The 22,667-nt window shown below is 51.7% G+C and overlaps 1 protein-coding gene and 1 pseudogene across 1 annotated transcript; both read left to right on the plus strand.

Annotated features, from left to right (window-relative positions):
• The first annotated feature begins 682 nt into the window (after nucleotides 1-682).
• GPR137C (G protein-coupled receptor 137C) lies at nucleotides 683-21,795 on the plus strand. Its single transcript, XM_068194922.1, has 7 exons — nucleotides 683-1,157; nucleotides 8,356-8,399; nucleotides 9,076-9,304; nucleotides 11,708-11,857; nucleotides 12,376-12,498; nucleotides 12,592-12,707; nucleotides 20,525-21,795. Exons 1-7 carry the CDS (start codon nucleotides 825-827, stop codon nucleotides 20,673-20,675), a joined length of 1,146 nt encoding a protein of 381 aa, XP_068051023.1. The 5' UTR covers nucleotides 683-824; the 3' UTR covers nucleotides 20,676-21,795.
• LOC137475094 (splicing factor 3A subunit 3 pseudogene) lies at nucleotides 16,395-16,984 on the plus strand (annotated as a pseudogene).
• Nucleotides 21,796-22,667: the final 872 nt, after the last annotated feature.

Below are 22,667 nucleotides of genomic sequence, written 5' to 3' on the forward strand. Positions count from 1 at the left end.
GACACCCGGACACCCCCAGCCTGCAACCGGGATGCTCCCGGTCCGTGAGCGACACCCGGACACCCCCAGCCTGCAACCGGGATGCTCCCGGTCCGTGAGCGACACCCGGACACCCCCAGCCTGCAACCGGGATGCTCCCGGTCCGTGAGCGACACCCGGACAGCCCCACAGAGCCTGAAGCGGGGATGTTCCCGCAGCCCGATTCTGCCTGCCGGGGTGCCCGGATTCCCCCGGCTCCTCCGGGAGGCCCCTCAGCGCTCCCCTCCCGGCCCCTCTCATCGTTCTGCCCCCGCTCCCCTCTCTCATCTTTCTCATCCCTTTCTCCTCCCCCCGCTCCCCTCTCTCATCTTTCTCATCCCTTTCTCCTCCCCCCGCTCCCCTCTCTCATCTTTCTCATCCCTTTCTCCTCTCCCCGTCCCTCTCTCACCCCTCGCCGCCTCTCCGGGAAGGAAGGAAGGAGGGATGGCGGGCGGGCGGGCGGCGCCGCCAACCCAACAAGCAAAGCGGCGGCGCGGCGGGGGCGTCGCGCGGCTGATTGACAGGCGGCGCCGGCCAGTGGGCGCGGCGGGTGGGCGCGGCGGGGGGCGTGGCCGGCGGGCGGCCAATGGGGAGCGCGCGCCGCCGCCCCTCAAATCAGCGGGCTCAGCCGGCTGTCCCCGGCACGGAGTTGTTTGGCGGCGGGCGGGCGGGCGGTGCAGCCGGGCGGGCGGGAGGAGGAGGAGGAGGAGAAGGGGAAAAGAGGAGGGGGCTCCCCTTTGTTGCATGGGGGTGTCCAGCCGGGGCTGAGGGAAGGCAGGGAGGGGGTCGGTGCCTCCCGCTGCCCCATGGCCCTCGCTGAGGGGGCGGCCGTGCCCTACGCCGTGGAGCTGGGGCTCACCGTGCTCCACACGGCGCTCTACGCCGCGCTCTTCCTCTTCGCCTACCTGCAGCTCTGGCTGCTGCTCTACTACCGCGAGCGGCGGCTGAGTTACCACACGCTCTGCCTCTTCCTCTGCCTGCTCTGGGCAGCCCTCAGGACCACCCTGTTCTCCTTCTACCTGCAGAATTCCCTGCAGGCCCTCCGCCTCCAGCAGCCCTTCGCCCACTGGCTCCTGTACTGCCTGCCCGGCTGCCTCCTCTTCTCCAGCCTCTGCCTCCTCAACCTCTATTTCGCCGAGGTAAGTTTTGCCTTCTGGGCAAAACCCCTCCAAAATTCCCTTTCCCAAACCTCCACCCTGCGGGACACCGGCGCTGGAAGCTCCTCTTCAGCCAGCTCTCCAAACTTGGAGCGCCCTGGAGCCGAGGCTTTGGGGCGGCATGGCAATGTGAGCGTCCGGGTGAGGGTGGGAGGCGATCCCGGGGCTCTGCCCTCGCTGGAGCTTTGGGGCAGCCTGAGGGGATGCAGCCCTGAATCCCGGCCGGGAAGGAGGCGCAGGGATTGTGCCCTGAATCCAGCCCTCGGTACAGACTTTGGGACAGGCTGGGGGGATGCAGGGGTTCTGCCCCGAATCCAAGCTCGGGAGGGGGGAGGCACAAGGATTGTGCCCTGAATGCAGGCTTGGGGAGAAGAGCAGGGGTTGTGCCCTGAATCCAAGCTTGGGGGGCGGGGTGGGGTTTGGGGGGGATGGTGTGAGCTCAAAGTGTGCCCAGAATCCCAGCACCGGGGCTTTGGGGTGCAGGGCTGTACCCTGACTGCAGACCCCGCATGCGGGGGACAGCCACATGCCCTGAATTTGGGATTTGGGGGGTGCGGGGAGATGCCCTGCTCCCAGGTGGGCTTTTTTCCTCTTTGCAACCCTGACCCACAGCGTGGTGTTTGTGTGTGGGGGGCGTCACTTGAGGGACTGTTTTGCTTTTTTTTTTTTTTTTTTGCTTTTTTTGCTTTTTTTTTTTTTTTTTTAATTGATTCCCGTTCTGCAAAGGGGACCAGAAAGTGGCAGCAGCAGGGGCTGCTCTGGCCTGGAGTGATGCCAACCATTACGTCACCAGCCAGAGCCTCTTCTGCTATTGTTGCTGCGCTCCCTCCTTCCCTCCATCGCTCCGCTGCGAACCGGGCTTGTTGTTCCGCAGCTTGTCAGACAAAAAAATCCCCCAGATCCCTCGCACAACAGCCTGGGGCAGCGGAGACGGGCCCCTTCCCAGCACCAGCATCGCTGCTGGGACAGTGCGGAGCCGCTTGTTATTGTCACCGAGCTGTGTCCCTGCTTTTCTGGCTTTCCCATCACTCGTGTGGTGATTTTTAGCCTCCTTTCCTTAGTCCTTCCACTTGCCTTTATCCCCTAAAGCCCTGGCTATCCCCTCCCCATCCTCCTCCTGAATATTTTGTTTCTGCTCCAGTTTCTCTTGAGCAGCCCTTTGCTCGCCTGCCTCCCGGTTCGCTGCCTATTTATGAAACAAGTCACCACTTTTTCCTTCCAGCTTTGTTGTTGTTGTCGGGATTCTTTGCTCTGCAGCTCTCAGCTATTCCCCAGCCTCACAAAGGAATTGCTAGCACACAGAAATCACTCTGATGTGTCACCCACGGGAGTTATGATTTCATTTTCCCCAGGACACCAACATTCACATGATACTTGGAGCAGTGGGGTTGTTCCGCTGTTCTGGTTCTTTTCCCCCCTCTCTTACCCCCCAATAAACACCTGGAGGCTTTGGGGGTGAGCTGCCTGTTGCAAAAGGTGTTGTTGATGGAGTGGCAGTGGAATAACAAATGGTGCATAGAGTGCACAAATCCATCTTGTCTGATTAAGGGAGCCTGACCTCCCAGTTGCTCCAGCCAGAAGGGATTGGTGTCCCTTGAAAAGCAGGGATTCTGTGCTCTGCTCCACAGAGTGGCTGGATTTCTGTTTTCCTCTAGGTCACTGGATTTGACAGCAGATTTGCCTCTCTGCAGGCTTGTTTAAAGGTCCTCTTAGAGTAAATCCAAATAGATTCCCAGGCTTCTCCTCCTCCCACAATATCTGTTTTTCAGTGAACTCTGCCTATATCCCACTTCTTTCTCCTTGAAGACCTAGAGCCAAGGGAAATCCTGTCTGAGGAAATAAGAGCTCTGAATCTGGAGTGGGGAAGGATAAAGTGACTTATGAAAATGGGTCTGCTTGCTCAGCTCCAGGGAGGGCCTGACACTTCCCTGGAACAACCAGGAGGGGTGTCCATCACTCCGCAGGGTTTCTGGGAGGTCTCAGTGGTGAAGCTCCAGAGGTTTGGAGAAAAAAATGGAATGCCTCTGGAGCTTTTCTGTCTCCCATGATCTAGAGGTGACTGGTGTGTTTACTGGTGTGACTCCAGCAGAACATGCCCATCCATTCCCAGTTTTTAAGGGCCACTTGGCAGCGTCCTGTGGAAGGACACTGAGCTTCTGCTGCCCTGGGGGTGGCATCCTGATCCGAGATGTCCTCAGATAAAAGCACGGGCTGCTGCTGTGCTGAGGGCCTGGCTCATTGTCCCTGTACACAGAGCCTCCTTTGTGGAGATGCTGGAGAAATGGCATCTGGGCAAGAAAATGGCCTGTGCTGATATTTGAGCAGTTCTTGCTTGATTTACAGAGCTCCCCAGGAAGCAGAGGCTGAGGATGGAAGGGTGGTGGGGAAGAAGCTCCAGGAAACAGATACCCATGGAGAACTGGCATTACTTAATGCTTCAGGCTGCTTCAGGGCTGAAATTCAAATTTGCTAAACTGCCGGGTGATCCTCCTTTCTGTGGGGACAGGTTGTGCTCTTCCTGTCCCATCTTGGTCCCTGAGATTCCTGAGGGGATGCAGAGACCTGGCAGAATGAGTGTGGGATGTGTGTTTCTTTTTCATAGAGTCCCAGAATGGTTTGGGTTGGAAGGGACCTTAAAGCTCATCCAGTGCCACTCCTGCCATGAGCAGGGACATTTTCCGCTGTCTCAGCTTGCTCCAACCTGGCCTTGGACACTTCCAGGGATCCAGGGGCAGCCACAGCTTCTTTGGGCACCCTGTGCCAGGGCCTCCCCACCCTCCCAGCCAGGAATTATTTCCCAATATCCCATCCATCCCTGCCCTCTGGCAGTGGGAAGTCATTCCCTGTGTCCTTTCATTCCATGCTCTTGTCCTCTCCAGCTCTCTTGTAGGCTCCCTTGGGATCCTTTTTCCACCTGGAACATCCCTTTAGCATGGGAGCATCTCTTCCTTTCTACTTCAGCTTGTACCAGAAGGAGTTCTTTCCTGGTAATCTGGAGTTCACAGTCCATCAGGTCAGAATTCCTCAGATCCACTCCCATTCTTGCCTCAATAGCTCTGATGTCCAACCTAGGATGCTCCTTTGCCTTGCCTTTGGAACAGCTCCCGTGCTGCCAGCTGCTTGAACAATGCCACCTTTCCGAAGAGTCTGCCACTTCAGTTTTTCCCCAGGTCTTTGTCAGGAGCATGGTACATGGAAATGGAAATACATGGAAGGAGCTCAGGGTATTTAGCCTGGAGAAAAGGAGGCTCAGGGGGGACTTTCTGGCTCTGCACAACTCCCTGACAGGAGGAGACAGCCTGGGGTGCTTGAGCTCTGCTCCCAAGGGAACAAGAGACAAGAGGAAATGGCCTCAAGCTGTGCCAGGAGAGGTTTATATTGGATATTAGGGAAAATTTCTTCATGGAAAGGGTTGTCAGGCATTGGAAGGAGCTGCCAGGGAGGTTTGAAGTCGCCATCCCTGGAGATGTCCAAGGAACCCCTGGAGGTGGCACTGAGTGCTCTGGGCTTTTGACAAGGTGGGAATCAGGCACAGCTCAGACGTGATGGCCTTGGAGGTGTTCTCCAACCCAAATGATTCTGTGGAATGCATCCACAACAACCTTGATCTTAAAGACCTTCTTGAGCCCTTGGCACCCCTGGTTGTCCTGGGAATCAGCAGCTGGCGCAGGGATGGGGCTGATGGTGTGCCAGAGCCCTTCCCCTGCCTGGGTTGCCCTTAGTGCTCCATCTGAGGAGATGACATCAGCCCCTTTCATCCTTTCCTGCTCCAATTGCACTGGAGACAGGCATGGAGAGAGCATCCAGCCTGGGAGATGTTTGTCTTCACTGTCCTGGATCTTCCTGCCTTCTCAGATGGAAAACTGGGAAAATCTCCATCCTTCATTTCCCTCTTTCACCTTCCCTGTGTAGCAGACACCTGGCAGTGCCCTGTGCTTCAGAGGGACAGCTGGTGAGGGATCACTGAAACTCCAAACTGCTCCATCCCATGGCTGACGATTCCCATGTTTCCCAGATGAACAGGTGGCCCTGCTGGGGACCAGCTATTCTAGGAAAGGAGGGAGCATGCAGAATTGCAGCCTGTGTTCATCATGGCACAGAATGATCTCAGTACTAATATGAGGATGGTGAGAGATCCTCATGGGCAGTTCCAGCTTTTCCTCAGTGGATTGAAGCAGGGGTTTGCACACTTGGTACAAGGTGTGATCCCAAAATAGTCTGTGCTGTGCTCCCGTTATCTCATGTGGTGAGGGGAGGGATCTGTCTGAGGATGCTCCAGCAGCTGAGCTGTGTTGGGGCAGGGCATGGTCGTGTCTTGTATCTGCAGAGCCCAAACTCGCGTTGTCTTTGTGAAGCAAAAAAAGAATTTGATTCCAGTGGACAACAACAAGTTCCTGGATCTTTCAGATCTGCTGGAAAGTATCTTGGTTTTGGTCCAGCCTAAGTGCCTCACTGTTAGGGTTAGGATCCTGCCTTGTGCAGGCACTGGGAGTGGTCCCTGGATTCATCTGTGGGATCTGGGACATGTCACTTTTCTTCCCTTAGCAGCTGTGGCATCTCCAGTGCACCTTCTAAGGGTGAGTGTGTCTCTTGAAGACACCCCTAGGGACTCTCTGGGCTGTGATGTGGGCAAGGAAATCACTTTTGTGGAATAAATCCACTCATCACAAACCCAAAAGCCTCCAGCATCACATCTGGAGGGGTCTGTAGATCATTTCAGCTTCACCTTCTGGCTGATGTGGAGTGCTCAAGGGATCCATGGCTCTGGAAATGCACCTCAGTATTCCAAACTGCTGGAAAAGACTTGTTCAGAGCAAATGCTCCCAGTCCTGCTGCTCTGTGCTGCTGAGACCTCTGTTCCCTGTTTCCATGCTTGATTTCTGGAGCTGGATGCAGCTCAGGTTTGAAGGAGCCATTCAGTTTGCAAGGATTGCTGCTCACAGCTTGGCCTAATGCACCTGCTGCAGCACAGGGGTCTATTTTTCCTGTTTTTCTTCAGAACAGGATTGCTCCTGAGCTCTCTGTGCTGGATTTTTCGCAGCAGAACCCTCTGCCTGAGCTGTCCTTGGGCTCTGAGAGCAGCAGAGCCCCGTGCAGGAGGCTCAGAGCTCATCTCAAGGATAAGAACCCAAGGAGACACCCTGTGCACACTGCTGGTGGCACCTCCTGACCCAGTCCCTGGGAAGGAAGAGCAACCTTCAGATAACTTATCAGCCTTAATAACCAAAACCACCAAAGCAGTGGTGGCTGTTCCCTTCCTGAAGTTTTAGGAATAACTATCCAGGGGCTAATAAAAGTGTAAGGCTGGAGCTGTGGTCTCCCTCTGCTTTCCATGGCAGCGGGCCAAGCATGAGGCTCAAATTGCTGTTGCACTCTTAACCCTGACTCAGCTTTGTGTGCCTTCATCCCTGGGGCTGCAGGGGAGGGTTTGGGAAGAGTGTCCTGCCCAAAACAGCATCTTCCTGTGAGCCAGGGGCGCTTCCCTGCTCAGCTGAGGGGTTGTTCTCAGCTGAGAAATGGCATTTCCAGCTGGAATACAAGCCAGGGACTCTGCAGGGCTGTTCAGAGGCTGAGGTTACAGATGGAGTCGTAGCAGGAGTGCAGATTCCTCAGTGGATTTCCATGCTGCTGGAATGGGTGCTGAACCAGGACTCTCCCAGCTGGATGTCACCAATTCCTGTTTTGACAGGACAAAAAGAAACAGCCTCGAGTTGTGCCAGGGAATATTTAGCTCCTAACTGGATGTTAGGAAAAAATTCTTCACTGAAAGGGTGGTGAGGTGTTGGAACAGGCTGTTCAAGACAGTGGTGGAGTCCCCAGCCCTGGAAGTGTTCAAAAAAACTCGTGGATGTGGCACTTCAGGGCATGGTTTAGTGGTGAATGTGGTGGTGCTGGATTAATGGTTGGACTTGATGACCTTGGAGGGCTTTTCCAGCCTCAGTGATTCAGTGATTCCATGACACTCCCAAAGTGCCTGAATGTCACCCACAGCAAACAAGGGAGGATTCAGGGATATTTCTGTTTTGGTGTCACCACGTGGCCCTTCCAAGGCCAGTTTCTTGCAGCTGAGATGAATTTTAGGGCTCAGAGTGGATTGTGCCACACTCCTGTACTTTTGTGTGCCAGGATAAGGGGGCAGAGAACTTTCCTGAGGCTGGATACCTCCCTCTGCTGAAGAACCACGTCTCATTCCTCACTAAGTTAAGCTCATCCTTCCTCAGCCTTGGGAAGAGGAGCCAGGCAGTGGAAGTGGCTCTTGGAAGAGAATCACTCAAGCTGTCCAATGTCCTTTGAAATGCTTGGAACCACTGCAGTGGCTCAGACAACCCTCAGGTCCTGAAATGTGTCTGGAAATCCCCTTGGCAGCAGCCTGAAGCTCCTGTGCCATTTCTACCTCAGTGCTGACTTGGAAGCAGGAGCCAAGGAATCCCACCAGGATAAAAGCTGCCTAAGGATGCTTGGGAGGAGATGAGTGATCCTTCACTGCTGACAGGGAAGGCTCCTTGTGGGAGGACAGAAACTGAACCTCCACACCTGTGCAGTGATCCCACAAGTACAGGTGGGATTGCTCTGGATGTGTCTGTGCCTCTTCCCAAGTTCCCTCAAAGTCCCCAATCAGGACATGAGCGTTGCCTGTGGCTGAGTGTGACCCCAGCTCTGGGATCCTTCCTGGTGGGGTCTGGACCTGGAGCTGGATACAGCCCAGTTCCTGAGCAGTGTGAGCAGAGGTTCCCTGGGCCTTTGCATCAGGAATTCACATCTGAGCTGTGACTTGGGAGTATCTGCACCTTCCTAAATGGTCCCTGTTCCTCTCACAGGGAAATCCAGCATGGTTGACGTCCTAAAACAGCCCAAAAAATTAGGGAAAGGAGATGTATTTTTGAAGGACTTCAAAGTGCTAAGCTCCCTTCTTTTCTTGAAGTCTTCAAGGTGTGTTAAAATTCTTGTCACATATGGGGTGTTAAATATGTTTATGGTTGTTGGGAACATGTATTTGGGCTAGGCTTGTACAAGGAAAAAGTACCATTCTTTTGGATCCAGAGCAAAGCTTGGTGCTAATAAATAATCCAGATTCCTTGGAGATATCCAGCTGGATTCTGATTTCCCTGTTTATCTCTTGACAAAGTTGAAAGGAAACTGTAGGCTCTGTAAAGTAACCCTGTGCAAATCTTTCCTCCAGGTCATATTCAAAGTGAAATGTGCAGCTGAATTCAACAAGTACAAGTAAGTGCTGCTGTCCTGACCTTCCCTTCAAAGCTGGTCCCAGGGGAACTGGCTGGAAGTGGGAGGGTCAGGCCCCAAAAGCTGAACAGAGCTCAAGTTCCATACCTGTGCTCTGAGAAAGGAGCAGAGTTACACCTTGGAGCAGGACTGGGAGCTTTAGTTGTGCCAGGGGAGCTCAAGCATCCCAGTTCCCCTGGGTGGACTCTTAGGGTCACTCTGAGCTGTCCCAGCCCAGAAAAGATCTGCAGAACAAGGCCTGAGCAATGGGTGAGCCCCAGGTTTGTGCAGCTCAGGTGCTTCCCAGGGAAGCCCACGGTGGAAAACACAAGCTCCAGTGGCTCTCAATAAAGGAGTTGCAGTGGTTGTGATGACTCATGGCTTATTGACTGGAGTTAATGCAGAGCTGGAGCAACACTTAAAATCTGCGAGATAAGAACCTGACTGTCAGAAGATGAGTCTTGTAACTCATGACTGCTTACGCTGCTCATGTGTTATGAGAGCAGCTCCAATAAATCCTCTGCAGCCTTGGGCTTGCCAATACAGCCCCTGAAATTTGCTGGAATGCCTGAGCTTCCCAGCAAGCAGAGCACTGGGGGGCTCTGCTGAGACAGGAGGGAGGTGCAGAATGAACCTGGGCTTGTCTCACTGACCATTTTTCCCCTCACCGTCTCTCCAGGGTCCTGTTGTACCTGGGCTCCATCCTCACCTGCCTCCTGTTCCTAGTTGTGAATTTAACCTGTGCAATGCTGATCCACGGCGAGGTCCCGGAGAAGGAGCTGAGGTGGACGGTCCTGGCCCGGGCTCTGGTCAACGACAGCCTCTTCATCCTCTGTGCCATTTCCCTGGCCTGCTGCATGTGCAAATTGGGAAAGATGTCTTCAGCCAACGTCTACCTCGAGTCCAAGGTGGGTAAATGCCTTGGGAATTCCCACTGGGACTGCTCTGCTGGATCTGGATCTGCTCACTCAGGGCAGCACTGACCTGGTGGCACCTGAGCTGCTCTTGCTCAAATTCTCCTTCCAGTGTGGAGGTGGCATCTCTTGGATCCCTCCTTTTCACAAAGTGCATGCTCCTGCTGTGGGAGTGATGTTTCCTGCATGTTTTAGGGGAATACTTTGTCTGCAGCTTTGGCATAACATTTATGAGCTGCTTCTGCTTTTCAGGCATAGAAAATTCCAGGTTTGCCTTGAGGAGAGGGTTCTCTCAGAGCAGCAGATGCAGTTTTTGCTGTGTATTTTACCTGTAGCAGGTGTGCCATGATTGCCTGCAAAGGGGATCCCCCAGAAATCCAGCTTTAGCTGGACTTGGCTTGGGTAGGATGAGATGTCCTGGATGAGATAAGCATTTTGGAATGGGAGGAAAAGTTGCTGTAGGTCCTGTCCCAAAGCAGGATGGGTGAGTGTCTGAACACACACAGCTCTTTTCCAGCAATAGGAAAGTGGAAAAGCCACCAGCAGTGTGGCAGGAGGCTGCAATCAGTGCCTACTTGAGTGCCTGGAAACATCTAGATGGAAAAAGCAGAGCACCTGAGCATAGCCAGCTGAGGCTGAGGCTTTCTGGAGGAGATGTCTGGCTCCTTAAGAAGCAGAGGGCATCAGTGGCTTCCTGGAATCCAGGATGTGTGGGCTGGGTCTGGTGTCCTGCCTAGCTCCTGTGACAGCTGTCCAGAGGCTGCAGGTTACATCCAGATCTGCAGTGAGGCAGGGGCAGAGAAGCTGCTCACATCCTTGCAGGCCTGGGCCTGGTATCCAGCTCTGACTGGCTCTGGACACTCATTAACTCACCCAGTCCCCCCAGTGCAGGAACTTCCTCTCCTCACATGCCTGAGGCTGCCCCTGGGCTGTGTACAACATGCTCCAGGGAAGCCTCTGCTCTCCACTTGGATACTCACCCTGGCTGTCTGCTGAAGGTCTCTGCCTCCCTCCCCTGCCTTGAGGGCATCCTCTGATGTTGTGTTTGGGAAATTGCTACAGAAACAGGCTGGGGATGAGCAGAAATGTTACACAGATGCCCCAGAAGGTTGTCCTGCCCCTGAACTCAAAGGCACACAGCAGGGCTGGAGGCTGCTGCCTCCACACTGAGGTGGGAACATTGGAGCTGTGAGAAGGAGGCTGGACTGCAGCCAGCTCCTGTCCTGGGGTCCTTGTGAGTTGGAGATTTGCTTCAGCAGCCTTTGTGCCTCATTGTGCTGGCCTGAGCACCACAGGCTCAGCTTCCAGTGGCAGCAGGATGTGTGCTGGGCTTCAGGGCTGTCACTTGTCTGTTGGCACCTCTCTCCTGCTGACGCTCTCAAGACACTGTCCTGCGCTCCAGATCTAAGAAAATAGAGCTGGGATGTGGAGCAGACCAGTGGGATGAGCTTCCTCAGCAGATTCTCTGCTTAAACACAAAGGCAGTTCAGGTGCTGAAGGGTGTTTGTCCCTCACTGTGACTTGCTGCCTCCCAGCAGCCATTAAAGGGATTCATGGATGGATTTAACAAAACCTGGTTTGTCTCAGCATTCCTGAATGGTTTGAGTTGGAAGGGATCTTAAGTCCTATCCAGTTCCAACCCCCTGCCATGGGTTTCCTTTAATTAGATCAGGTTGATCCAAGCCCATCCAGCTTGGCCTTGGACACTTCCAGGGATCCAGAGGCTGCCACAGCTTCTCTGGACACCCTGTGCCAGGACCTCAGCTCCCTCACAACCAAGAATTTACTCCCAATATCCCATCTAACCCTACCCTCTGTCTGTTTGAAGCTATTCCCTTATCCTGTCCCTCGAGGCCATTGTAAATGGTCTCTCTCCATCTTTCCTGTGGGCTCCCTTCAGGTACTGGAGTTCAAGCTCTGGGTCTTTCTGCCCACCCCAAATACTTGAGCTTCTTTCTTAGACAAACACTGTGTGCAGTGTTGGGGTGCTGGGTGGCTGCAGGTGAAAGGGCTGGGTGAACACCCCTGCAGAGTCTGGGCTGTAAAGCAAAAGTAGATTTTCCTGCTGGTTGGTTGTTGACCTTGTGGAGACTCCCAGGGGAAGGCAGGGGGTGGAACAGCATCTCCCTGGACCCCCAGTTTGGAGCTGACTGACAAAGTCCTGCCAGGGGCACTCCAGTGCCTCAGATCCTTCCCTGCTCCCAGGCAGCTCTGGCTGTGTGGCTCCTGCAATGAACTCATCACATGAGAAAGCTCTTACCCAGCTCTGAATATTTTAGCAACAACATACAAATGTTCTGGGTCATTCTTGCCTGCACAGCTGCTCATGCATTTAAGGGAACGGGGAAGAGCATCACAGCTCTGTATTAAAACTCTCTTTATTCCTTCCTGTCCTAGGGAACATCTGTCTGCCAGGCTATTCTGGTGGGATCTGTAGTGGCCCTCCTGTATTCCTCAAGGGCTTGCTATAACCTGGTAGCTGTGGCCATATCTCCAGACAATGTTCCTGGTCCTTTTAACTATGGCTGGGACAACCTTTCAGACAAGGTGAGTGTGTGACCCCCCCAATCCAGAGCTAGTGGAGTGAAATGCAGTCACTCCTCATCCTGTGAGGGTGAACAGGGGACTCTGGGGAGTGTCTGGGTAGCTGAACCCCCACACGAGCTGCCTTTCTGCTCTGCTTGCTCTCTCTACCCAGCAAACCTCTGAGTCCTCCTCTCTCCAGCTACTTCTTCAGGGTGGATTCCCTGTTGTGCTCTGCCCCTTTCAGCCTGCCAACTCTTCTTTTGAGGGAGAGGAGGGACAACTCAACTAGAGCAGAACAGCAATGCTTAATTGGGCATGGCTGTGTGTGAGGGACAGTCACTGGTGTGGGCAGCAAGCTCCCAGTGCACCCTGTGAGCAGAACCAGCTCACCCAAACCAGCAGCAGCAGCCAGGTGAAGGTCACTGTGCTGCTTTGGGGACTCCTGCCTTTGGAAAAGTTTCTCTGCACTCCCAGTTCCAGCTTTTGGGAGCTCTGTGGGTGGCTGGGATGACGCAGACCCCTCTGCCTTGTGCCCACAGGTGCACGTGGAGGTGAGCAGCGAGGAGTACGTTGTGTTTGGAGTGGTGCTGTTCCTCTGGGAGCTGGTGCCAACCACTTTCGTGGTGCTGTTCTTCCGCGCTCAGAGACTGAGCCAGAACCTGGTAGGCCTGAGCAAGTCCCCCTGTGCTGGGAGGATGCCTGAGATGACTTTTGGGAATGTTTTGCTTCTGGCCTAACTCCTTTTCCCTTGGCAGACTCCAGCAGGGATGGTCAACAGCCACAGTTACAGCTCCAGGGCCTATTTCTTTGACAATCCCAGGCGCTATGACAGCGACGATGACTTGTCACGGCTCGGGGCCAGGGAAGGAGGGTAAGGAATGCTTGTGCTGCTGCTCTGCTGCCCTCTGGGGCAGCAACAGAGATCCTGGCTTCTGCTCCTAGGAAAAGCTTTGGTGGAAGAGGCAGCTTGGGCAAGGTAGGTAGGGCAGGGAGCCTCTGACAAGGCTTTTGTGCCCTTGTGCAGCTCACAAGGAGCTGTTTTATTGGGCAGAAGTGACCAGCTCAGAGAGGTGGATGGTGCTCACAGGTGGTGATTGCAGACAGGAGACCTCATCCAGGAGGGCTGGGATCCATTCCAGAGGCTCTGAAATGATCTCCAGAGGGGTTTCTCCACTGGGGAGTGAGAGCTGGTGAAGTTCTGGATGGTAGTGGGAACAAAGCTCTGCAGGAAGTGCTGGTGTGGGGATAATGGTCAGGTATCCCAGCAAAACTCTTACGAGGCATCCTGGTAGCCCTGTCGCCTGTCACCATGGAATCATGGAATGGTTAGGGCTGGAGGGGACCTTAAAGCCCATCTTGTTCCACCCCCTGCCATGGGAAGGGACACCTTCCACCATCCCAGGCTGCTCCAAGCCCAGTCCAACCTGGCCTGCAACACTTCACTTCCTTTCCACTTCACTTTCAAGTCCCTCACTGTTGGAATAAATCAGCCAAGACTCCATTTCCTTCATGCAGAAAGGCAATTCGTTATTCACAGAGCTCATATTTATAGGAAATACCAGGACTGTGTTAAACCTAATTGGTCAGCAATGCAGTGAAACTCAGTTCATTGATCAGTAAGGGCTACTGTAGGTGTCTATCAAGTTTTCTCTCTCTAGATATGTTTGCATTTTTCCTTTGTGGGTTCTCATGGCACAAATCTTATTATTTACACAGGTGCGTTTGTTTTTTCCCCTCAGAATAGATTGTTGTGTTAAAGGAGGTTCTGGATTCTCAAAATAGCTTCACATGGGAACTTGCAAATTGCTTGTTAGCTGCACTTAGAAGAAATGACAGGCCAGCTTTCGCCATTTGATTTCATAAGGCGTTTCTTTTATAATTCTTCCACCTGTCTAGGACATCTCACCCTTTTCATTAATTTAAAAAAGGCTTTGTTCTGATGTTACAACAACTTACTCTTGTGAGGGTATTATCTCATTAAGGTTATCACTGGTCATCTATTAGATATGGGATAAGATGCATAAAAGACCAATTACAATTAACAAAAAGTATCAAATTCTATCATGTCATTGACACAGAGTTTTGCAGCATGAGAAAACAAAAGAATAATGTCCAATGTCTCTTAGGGGAATGGACATAGCTGACCATTGTTTTAAAGTCCAAATAGTTGAGACACAGGAGAAAGTTCATTAGCTGGAAATGTTGATCTTTGACATCACTGAATGTCCTTCTGGATCCTGGAACAGGGAATAACTGAAGAAGGTTAGTAGGAACACTATACCATGATGATGACATAAGGGGCTTTTGTTGGCAAATTGCCTCTGTAGTTTGCAGACACAGCTAAGTCTTGGCAGTCCCACTTCTGTTCCTGTTCTGGCCACGAGGGCTGCAGGGTGATTTGGTTATTTGTGCCCTCTCTTGAAGTCAATGAGTCAATTAGGCTTTGCTAATTGAGGCACACTCAATTGGGATTTAGATTTGATGATCTGTTTTCCAAATTTCTACTGTAAATATTGCATTATTCAAAAGCATTTGTTGTCTAAATTTCTAATGTACATATTACATTATTTGGATGCTCTTAAGGTCCTAAATGCTCCTTTTTGGTTTTTTTTTTTTTTTTTTTTTTTTTTTAATGAGATGCATGTCTTTGGTTGTGAGCATGAGGAGACATCAAGGCAAAGCGATACATGTAGTGAACAAGAAACTAACTGCAATCAGGAATAAGTCAGGTACAACAATTAAGACTACTTCAGATAATACACATAATAAATAATACATGTGAAATTAGCTAATTAGGAATGTCTGAAATACTGTGCCATCATCCCAGAGACTGCGAACAGCTGACAAACCTCAATTTAGTGAGGGCTTGGATAATTATTTCCAGATAATAATTCCCAAGCTCACTCTAAAGATAGGTTCAGCTGTCATATATAAAGGGTCAAATTGCCAAGTCAAAGTGACCTGAATCTAGTTTTGATGCAGAAAACATTGGGTTTATTGACAAATTCTCCATCCAGGTGGGGCTAAGGCCTGGCCACAGCCCAGTCTCCATCTGTGAGGGAATTCCCTAAACACATTTTAAAACAAGGCTCTTAAGAATAGTAATTATGTGTAAAGGCCTTGGGGTTAAAGACTAATCAAACCATCCAGTAGTTGGATCCCTCCAAAGTTTCCTTCAGGATAGAGATGCTTCAAACACAGCAAACTGCTGGAGTGCTTCTGTAATAACTGGAAAAACCACAAGACCAGCACTTCAGTGGAGGCTTTCAATGAAGCTCAAATATCTTTTCTTGAAACTCTGAAAAATACTTAAAATTATGAGACAGCAGTGGGTCAAACCACAGAGCCAGTGCAGGGACTAGCCAGGGAGCTCAGCTGGTCTAAGGGATGCATAAGCAGCTAGGGAACAAAAAAGAAGGATCCTGAAAGGACGTGTCTTTTATATAATTACACAGAGAGATGTTAAAGCATGTAAGAAGCCAGATATAAATACAGTCATAACAGCTTGTGAATGATGCCTATTATAAAATCAGGAAATTCACATCATGTAATCAATATATCAGTGGTAACCCTCTTAGGAAGTTGAGATAACACCTTTCTAAACAGTCATGTACCTATGACAGCAAAATGAAACAAAGGAAAGCACTAAAACTGCTTACAATCACCAACAGCCATAATGCAGAATCACAACTGACTCTTCTGTGTTATCTATGGAAGATAAAACAGCAGAGATTGTAAGGAGCAATAGAATCTTCAACAAAATCAAGGGTGAACACACTGTATCTTCTTTGTCCACAAATAAGTGTTTATCAGTGTTTCATCACAGCTGTTTTAGTCAGTCATCTTATCTCTTAAAACAAAACAGCTTTGTATCTTAAAATGTAGAAAGGTAATATTTAACTGTCTTAGGTACCCAGATGTATTCTATCACCGTCTGTTAAAACCAGGTGGGGGAGTGTTCTTTATCTCTTCTGTGACTCTCCCCTCATGATTCTATGGGGATAGCTTCTGTTAATTGGCTAGCTGTTAAAACCAGGTAGGGCAGTTTTCTTTATCTCTTCCACAACCAATCCTCCCTCTAGGAGATCTCTTCTGTTAATGGGCCATTGAGTGTCCCTACATAGCTGAGAAAATTCCATCATCCCATGGGGAGATGCTCTGCCCAGAGGGAGGAGCCAAGCATTCCTACCTGGATACAATCTGACACCTGGAACACCACAGGCAGGCTTTTTCCACTGGATTCCCAGAGGAAGACCAGGCCTATCTACACCACCACTGGAGCTTCAGAGGAAAACTCCAGCCTTGTCCAGGATCCCTGCTCCAGCAGAAGCACAGCTGGCACTGCAGGAGGGCTGAGTCACCATTGAATGGGACTGCTGCCACCTCCCTGACCCACTGGGTGTCGGGTAGTAGTCTGACTTTGTCTGCTTCAGCAGTAACATTTTATTTGTGAGCTAAATAATTTCTAAACTTTAAAGAACTGCTGCAGCTAAAATTCAAGGGTATAGGACTTATTTAAGAGCTTAAAATAAATTGCTGCTAATAATCCTGGGAGGAGAGCCACAGGCGCACAGGGTAGCGGGAGCTGTGAGTGCGATGGACATGATCCTGGAGCAGCAGCAGTGGTACCACGAGGAGCAGGAGCGACTCGTGGACTTGATGGTGAAGGAGATGCTCACCAAGAAGTCCACGCTCCACGACTAGATCAACTCAGACCACCGCACCCGGGCCATGCAGGACAGGTACATGAAGGTGAGCGGGAACCTGTGGGACCTGTATGATGACAAGGACGGGCCATGTAAGGAAGAACTTGGTGCCATTTCCGGGCCAAATGAATTTGTGGAGTTTTACAACAAACTGAAGCAAATTAGGGAATTTCACCGGAAGCACCCAAATGAGATCTGCGTTCCTGTGTCAGTGGAGTTTGAGGAGCTGCTGAGGGCCAGAGACAACCTGAGTGAAGAAGCTCAGAATCTGGTGGAGTTACATGATGAGTAAGGGTACGGACGATACTTGGATTTGCATGATTGTTACCTCAAGTACACTAACCTGAAATCATCGGAGAAATTGGATTATATCACTTACTTACCCACATTTGACCAGCTCTTTGATATTCCCAAGGAAAGAAAAAATGCTGAATATAAGAGGTGTCTTGAATTGCTCCTTGAGTACCTGCAGGATTACACAGATCGAATGAAACCATTACTGGACTAGAATGAACTTTTTGGGAAAATTCAGATGGAGCTCGAGAAGAGGTGGGAGAGCGGCACATTCCCAGGCTGGCTGAAAGAGACCAGCAGTGCCCTCACCCATGCTGGTGCCCACCTGGACGTGTCAGCCTTCTCCTCCTGGGAGGAGTTGGCCTCCCTGGGACTGAAAAGGTTAAAATCAGCTTTGCTGGCTTTGGGGCTGAAGTGTGGTGGGACTCTGGAGGAGCGTGCTCAGAGGCTTTTTAGCACTCAAGGCAAATCCCTGGAAGCACTTGATCCTTCCTTGTTTGCTGAGAATCCAGAGACAAAAGGAAGCAAAAGAGACACTGAACGAAATAAAGATCTTGCATTCCTGGAATCTCAGATTTATGAGTACATGGAAGTTCTTGGGGAACAAAGACACCTCACCCACAAGAACGTGCAGCATAAGCAGGCACGGACAGGGGAGAGAGAGGGGGAGGAGAAGAGCCAGGTCAGTGAGAGCAAGAGTGAAGATAAGAAAATGAAATCACTTATAACCCTAAAAATCTGCCTCTTGGTTGGGATGGGAATCCCATCCCATACTGGTTTCATAAACTCCATGGTCTGAACATCAGTTACAACTGTGAGATTTGTGGTAACTACACCTACTGAGGGCCCAAGGTGTTCCAGAGGCACTTTGCAGAGTGGAGACACGCCCATGGAATGTGGTGCCTGGGCATTCCCAACCCAGCACACTTTGCCAATGTCACACAGACTGGGGATATGCAGTCTTGTTGTGGGCAAAGCTGAAACATTAGAAGGCTTTGGAGAGGTGGCAGCCTGATACAGAGGAGGAATATGAGGATTCCAGTGGGAACGTAGTAAATAAAAAGACCTACGAAGGCCTGAAGCGCCAAGGGCTGCTGTAGCTGTCCCGAGGTGAAGGATCACACATCTGCAGAGAGAGTGGATCTGGCAGCAGCTCTGACTTCTTCATTGTCTGGATTTTGTATGTGCATGAATATAGATTTCAATATAGAGTCACTTTCTAGTGAGCCCCTTAGACACTGTTTTATATAAAAAACAAACAAATAAAAACAAAAAAAAAAGGAAAAAGGAACAGAAGTGCAGCAGCCAAGCCACATCCCGGGGCAGGGGGAGGCCTGCTGCACCGCCCCATATCTACAACAGGTCCTTTAGATGAGCAGCAATTAAATGTAGACCAGCCAATCCCAAGTGATGGGCAGGCACCACCCCAAAAAGGGGGGAGGAGGGCAGAGCTGCCCTGTGCCACCACCAGCTAGGGAAGGGAAAGCTCTGTGGCACCATCCTGCACCACTGCACCTCTCTTCTCCCCCCTAAAACACTTGCGGTTGAAGAAGAGGAGGGGAAAAGGCAAGAAAACAAATCCTAAACCTGCACACCGTAAGGGGAAGAAGATCAAAAGACAAATATAGAAAATGCTAGAAAGGCACCAAGCGCAGGCAGCTCTGCTCTTCTGTTTTGGAGTCTGCGAGTTCCACGGGGGACTGCTGACCGAGGGGCCCAGCCCTTGTGGAGCCCCTGGGTCAGGAAGGAAGCTTTGCTACAAAAATACTGTTCAGCCACTGCTGGTCCCGCGGTTCACGAGTTTGCTGGAGGCTGAGACCTGCTCAGATGGCTGCCACACCACCACCTGCAGTCACCACTGTTCCCCAGAGAGTGGAAGCCGGCCAGCCCTGCACCACGTGTCCGTGCCATCTGGGGGGTAACTAGATTGCTCTGGGGATGCAAGAGCACACAACTGAGTTCTGGTTCTGGGCTCCTGGCTCTTTGTTTGTTTCTCCACACGGTTTGACTCTCGCTGCCCCCGCCACTGTGTCCAGCTCCGGGATAGAAGGGAAAATGACCAACATGGGGGCTGCATGCTCCCGAGCACCCGCACGTCGGGATGCACACAGGCACTGTCCCAGAACCAGAGTGTAGGCTCAGGCTCCGCTAAATACATTTGCCAAATCAGGGACCAGCCTCTGGACCACACAGCACAGTAACAAAGCTATCAGCACATACTTATCTTACTTTCTCTCTCCTTTTCCCCACACATTTTGCCTCTTAACTCCCAGCTTGGCTTTCTTTCCGTGACGCGTATGTTTCCGCGTGCCATTTCCACGGCACGCTTCTATTCTGTGACTTGTTTCCCCACGCCTTCGCAGACATAATTCTGGTTCTTGGCCGTTCACTCACCACCATTCTTGAGACTGTTGTCCCCACGATTTGCTGGGCCCTTCTCTCCTCGGCAGCTCTTAGGTTGCCTCACCTTCCACGACTCTTTCGGCCACGTATCCCCCGCGGTTCGGGGGGCTGCGTTTGTGTTCTGCGACTCTCAATTTTGTTCTCACCAGGTGCTCACTTTCTCCTAGGAGTTGTGTTCATTTCTGTGTGTTCCACACTGTCTGCAGCCCCCATGCCCGGGTTCTGCTTCACCAGCTGGCTTGTCTTTTCTTGTTTTGTGCTGATCCCACGGCTGATTGTAGCCATAGCCTTTTGCTACTTTATGTATTCGCTGCTTGGATTTCTTTTCGTGCTGATCCTGCAGCCAGCAGTGGTTGTGCCCATGTGCTGTGTCTGGTCTGGCTGCAGGCTGCTGTTTGCTGCTGCCTCAGCTGTACTCGTGGCCAGCTGCGATCTTCCTTTCATGACTTGGTGTATTCTGTCTCTAAATCCCATCTCGCTGTCCGCTCCAGTGGTCAGCTTGGCTCATTTCACCTTTTTTTTGCCACAGGCTGTTCGTCTCATGTCGGTCACGTCTTTGGTGTCACTATGTGTTGGAATAAATCAGCCAAGACTCCATTTCCTTCATGCAGAAAGGCAATTCGTTATTCACAGAGCTCGTATTTATAGGAAATACCAGGACTGTGTTAAACCTAATTGGTCAGCAATGCAGTGAAACTCAGTTCATTGATCAGTAAAGGCTATGTAGGTGTCTATCAAGTTTTCTCTCTCTAGATATGTTTGCATTTTTCCTTTGTGGGTTCTCATGGCACAAATCTTTTTATTTACACAGGTGCATTTGTTTTTTCCCCTCAGAATAGATTGTTGTGTTAAAGGAGGTTCTGGATTCTCAAAATAGCTTCACATGGGAACTTGCAAATTGCTTGTTAGCCGCACTTTGAAGAAATGACAGGCCAGCTTTGGCAATATTAGTAGAGCGAGGCCTGATTTCATAAGGCCTTACTTTTATAATTCTTCTACCTGTCTGCGACACCTCACTTTGCTGCCCAGAGGTGTAGTGTGCAGTTCAGAGCTTCTGGCTCCTCTTGACCAGCGGGGCCTGGTGCTCTTCTCCTTGTGTCTGTCTCATCAAAGCCAAGTTCCTTGGAGATATTGTACCTTCAAACTTCAACCCCCCTGCCCAGTGCCGGGAGCAGAAGTCTGGAGGAGCCAAATTATTCATCCCTAAAAAGTCCATGGCTGTTTTTTTTCTGCCTCTCCTGCAGCTTGGACACCTCTCAGTCTGTTTTTTCTGTCTCTCCTGCAGCTTGGCCACCCCTCAGTGCTCGGGCTGCTACGGTTCCCTGGCTGGCACCGACAGCGGGAGCGCCGCGGACAGCGCGCCCTTGCTCTGCGCCGCTGGCGGCTCGGAGATCAACCACCACCACCACAGCTCCCACCCTGCCCCGCAGAACTGAGGAGGCTCCCTCTCTTCCCGGAGTGGCACTCGTGTATAGGATTGTAACCTGGTTTTCCTCTTTGCCTCCTCTCCCCCCGAAGCATCTAACTCATGACACAAACATTCCACTACCTGCCGCAGCTGCGCGCGGGACTGAGCCCAGGGCTGCAGGCAGTTAAGTCAGAGAACTGTGACTTTAAGGTACCATGTAGCAAAGTGAAGCTGAACTCTCTGGAAGCTTTTTTTTTTTTTTTTTTTCCTTGGTCTGGTCTTCAAGATGTTGGCAGCTAAATGCACCAGAGCTTCCTCACTAGAAAAGAAACATCAAATGCATATTTGCACTTTTATCTGCACACTTGGAAGGAACGAATCTCACTCGGGCTGTGCTTGGCCTGAGACTGTTCTAGTTACTGTTTTAATTGCACATCCAGAGCTGGGAGAGGCACTGGCTTCTGCAAAGACGTGTTCCCTTGAAGGACTCTGCATCCTGCCTCCCTGGGAGCCAGGAGCTCTGTCCAGGCAGGGACCCAGTGCTGGATGCTCGAGTTTACTGTGCCATATTCCCACCTGGCAGGGCTGGGTGAGGCCTTGGGGCTCGGGGGGTCTTGTCCTGCCTGCTGCTCCCACCTGGCTGCTGGCCTGTCCTACCTGGGCCTGTGGCTCAGAGCTGAGTGAGGTCAGTGTTCCTGCTGGCCTCGTGATGACCCCGCTGGCCCGTGGCAGAGGGACAGGGCTGGCTTTTCCCTGCAGGGAGAGGCTGGAGCTGGCTCAGCAGGAGTGTGTGTGCAGGAATGTGTGTGAATCCAGGGCTGCTGCACCCCCTGGGTGCTGGGAGCAGCCCTGCTCCCCCTCCTCGTTGCCCACAGTGGGGCTCCCCTAGTCCCCCTCAGTATTAAATTGCATTTAGCAGGTAACCAAGAGTTTTAACCTGAAGTGAATGTGAACTGCTGGGTCCCCACTGAGGTGCAGGGGGTGTGTGGCTGCCTGTGGAATGTTGCTTTGCAGAAGGAAGGGACAGAAACCACAGGGATCTGATCCTTGGGCTCCTTACTCTGCCCTCCCCATGGACCTGGGGCTTCCAAGAGCTGGGAGTGCTGGGTCAGGCTGGGACAGGTCCCTCTGTCTTTCCTTAACCAAAATAGCCAAGTTTGACCTAGCCTGGGCTCTTTGGAGATGAGGCTTGGTGTTATTCCTGGCTTGTTTCTGAGCCAGCAGTGGGGATGAGCAGAGCAGCTTTGGATAAAGGCACTGCTGCAGGGAAGGAGCTGCTCTGACCATGGGGCAAATCCTCCCTGGGACTGCTTTTAGCCTGCCTCGTGCTGCTCCAGCCCCAGTGTGACACTGGGGGACAGGGAATGCTGTGCTGGAACAACAGCTGGGAGCTGGAGGGACCCCGGGGCAGCCTCAGTGGTGAGAGCAACCCCAGCCCCAGGGCATCCTCTCCTCACCAGCCTGGCCCCCCTCGGCCCTGGGGCTGTGCTGAGCTCGCTGTCACTTGTCCCACTGCCCTGTCCCTGTGTGTGGCCTGTGCTCTCCCTGCTCACCTCCTGCCGGCCCAAAAAAGCAGCGAGTCCTGCTTCCTATTTGGAGAAGGCAAAGATGGGAACTCTCAGCACACCCCTTGCTCGAGTCCCTGACCCAGAGCTCCACCCCGGCTGCTCCCCTGTCTCCTGGCAGGAACAGGCTGCTCCATCTCAACCCCTGCTTGGCTTATGGCAAAGCTGGTGAAGGGCCAGACACTGTCACCCTTCCTTCTGCTCCCATAAGCCTCCAAAGACAGCAAGTGACACTCGTGGCCCCTGTTCTTGCTTAAATTCCAAAGCACTAGGAGCACTTTAAGTTTTACTTTGGAGGGAAAGGAGTGTAGTGCAAAAAAAAAGAAAAAAAAAAGAATAATTAAAAAAAACCTACAAAATCCAAGGGCTACAGGCTCATTGTTCCTCTTGCACTGAAGCACACACCCACACTACGATCTTCCTGGATTTTTTGGGATGGCAGGTCAGGGCAGTGA

The sequence above is a fragment of the Anomalospiza imberbis genome, chromosome 6 (assembly GCF_031753505.1).
Source record: "Anomalospiza imberbis isolate Cuckoo-Finch-1a 21T00152 chromosome 6, ASM3175350v1, whole genome shotgun sequence".
NCBI classification, from domain to species: Eukaryota; Metazoa; Chordata; class Aves; order Passeriformes; family Viduidae; genus Anomalospiza; species Anomalospiza imberbis.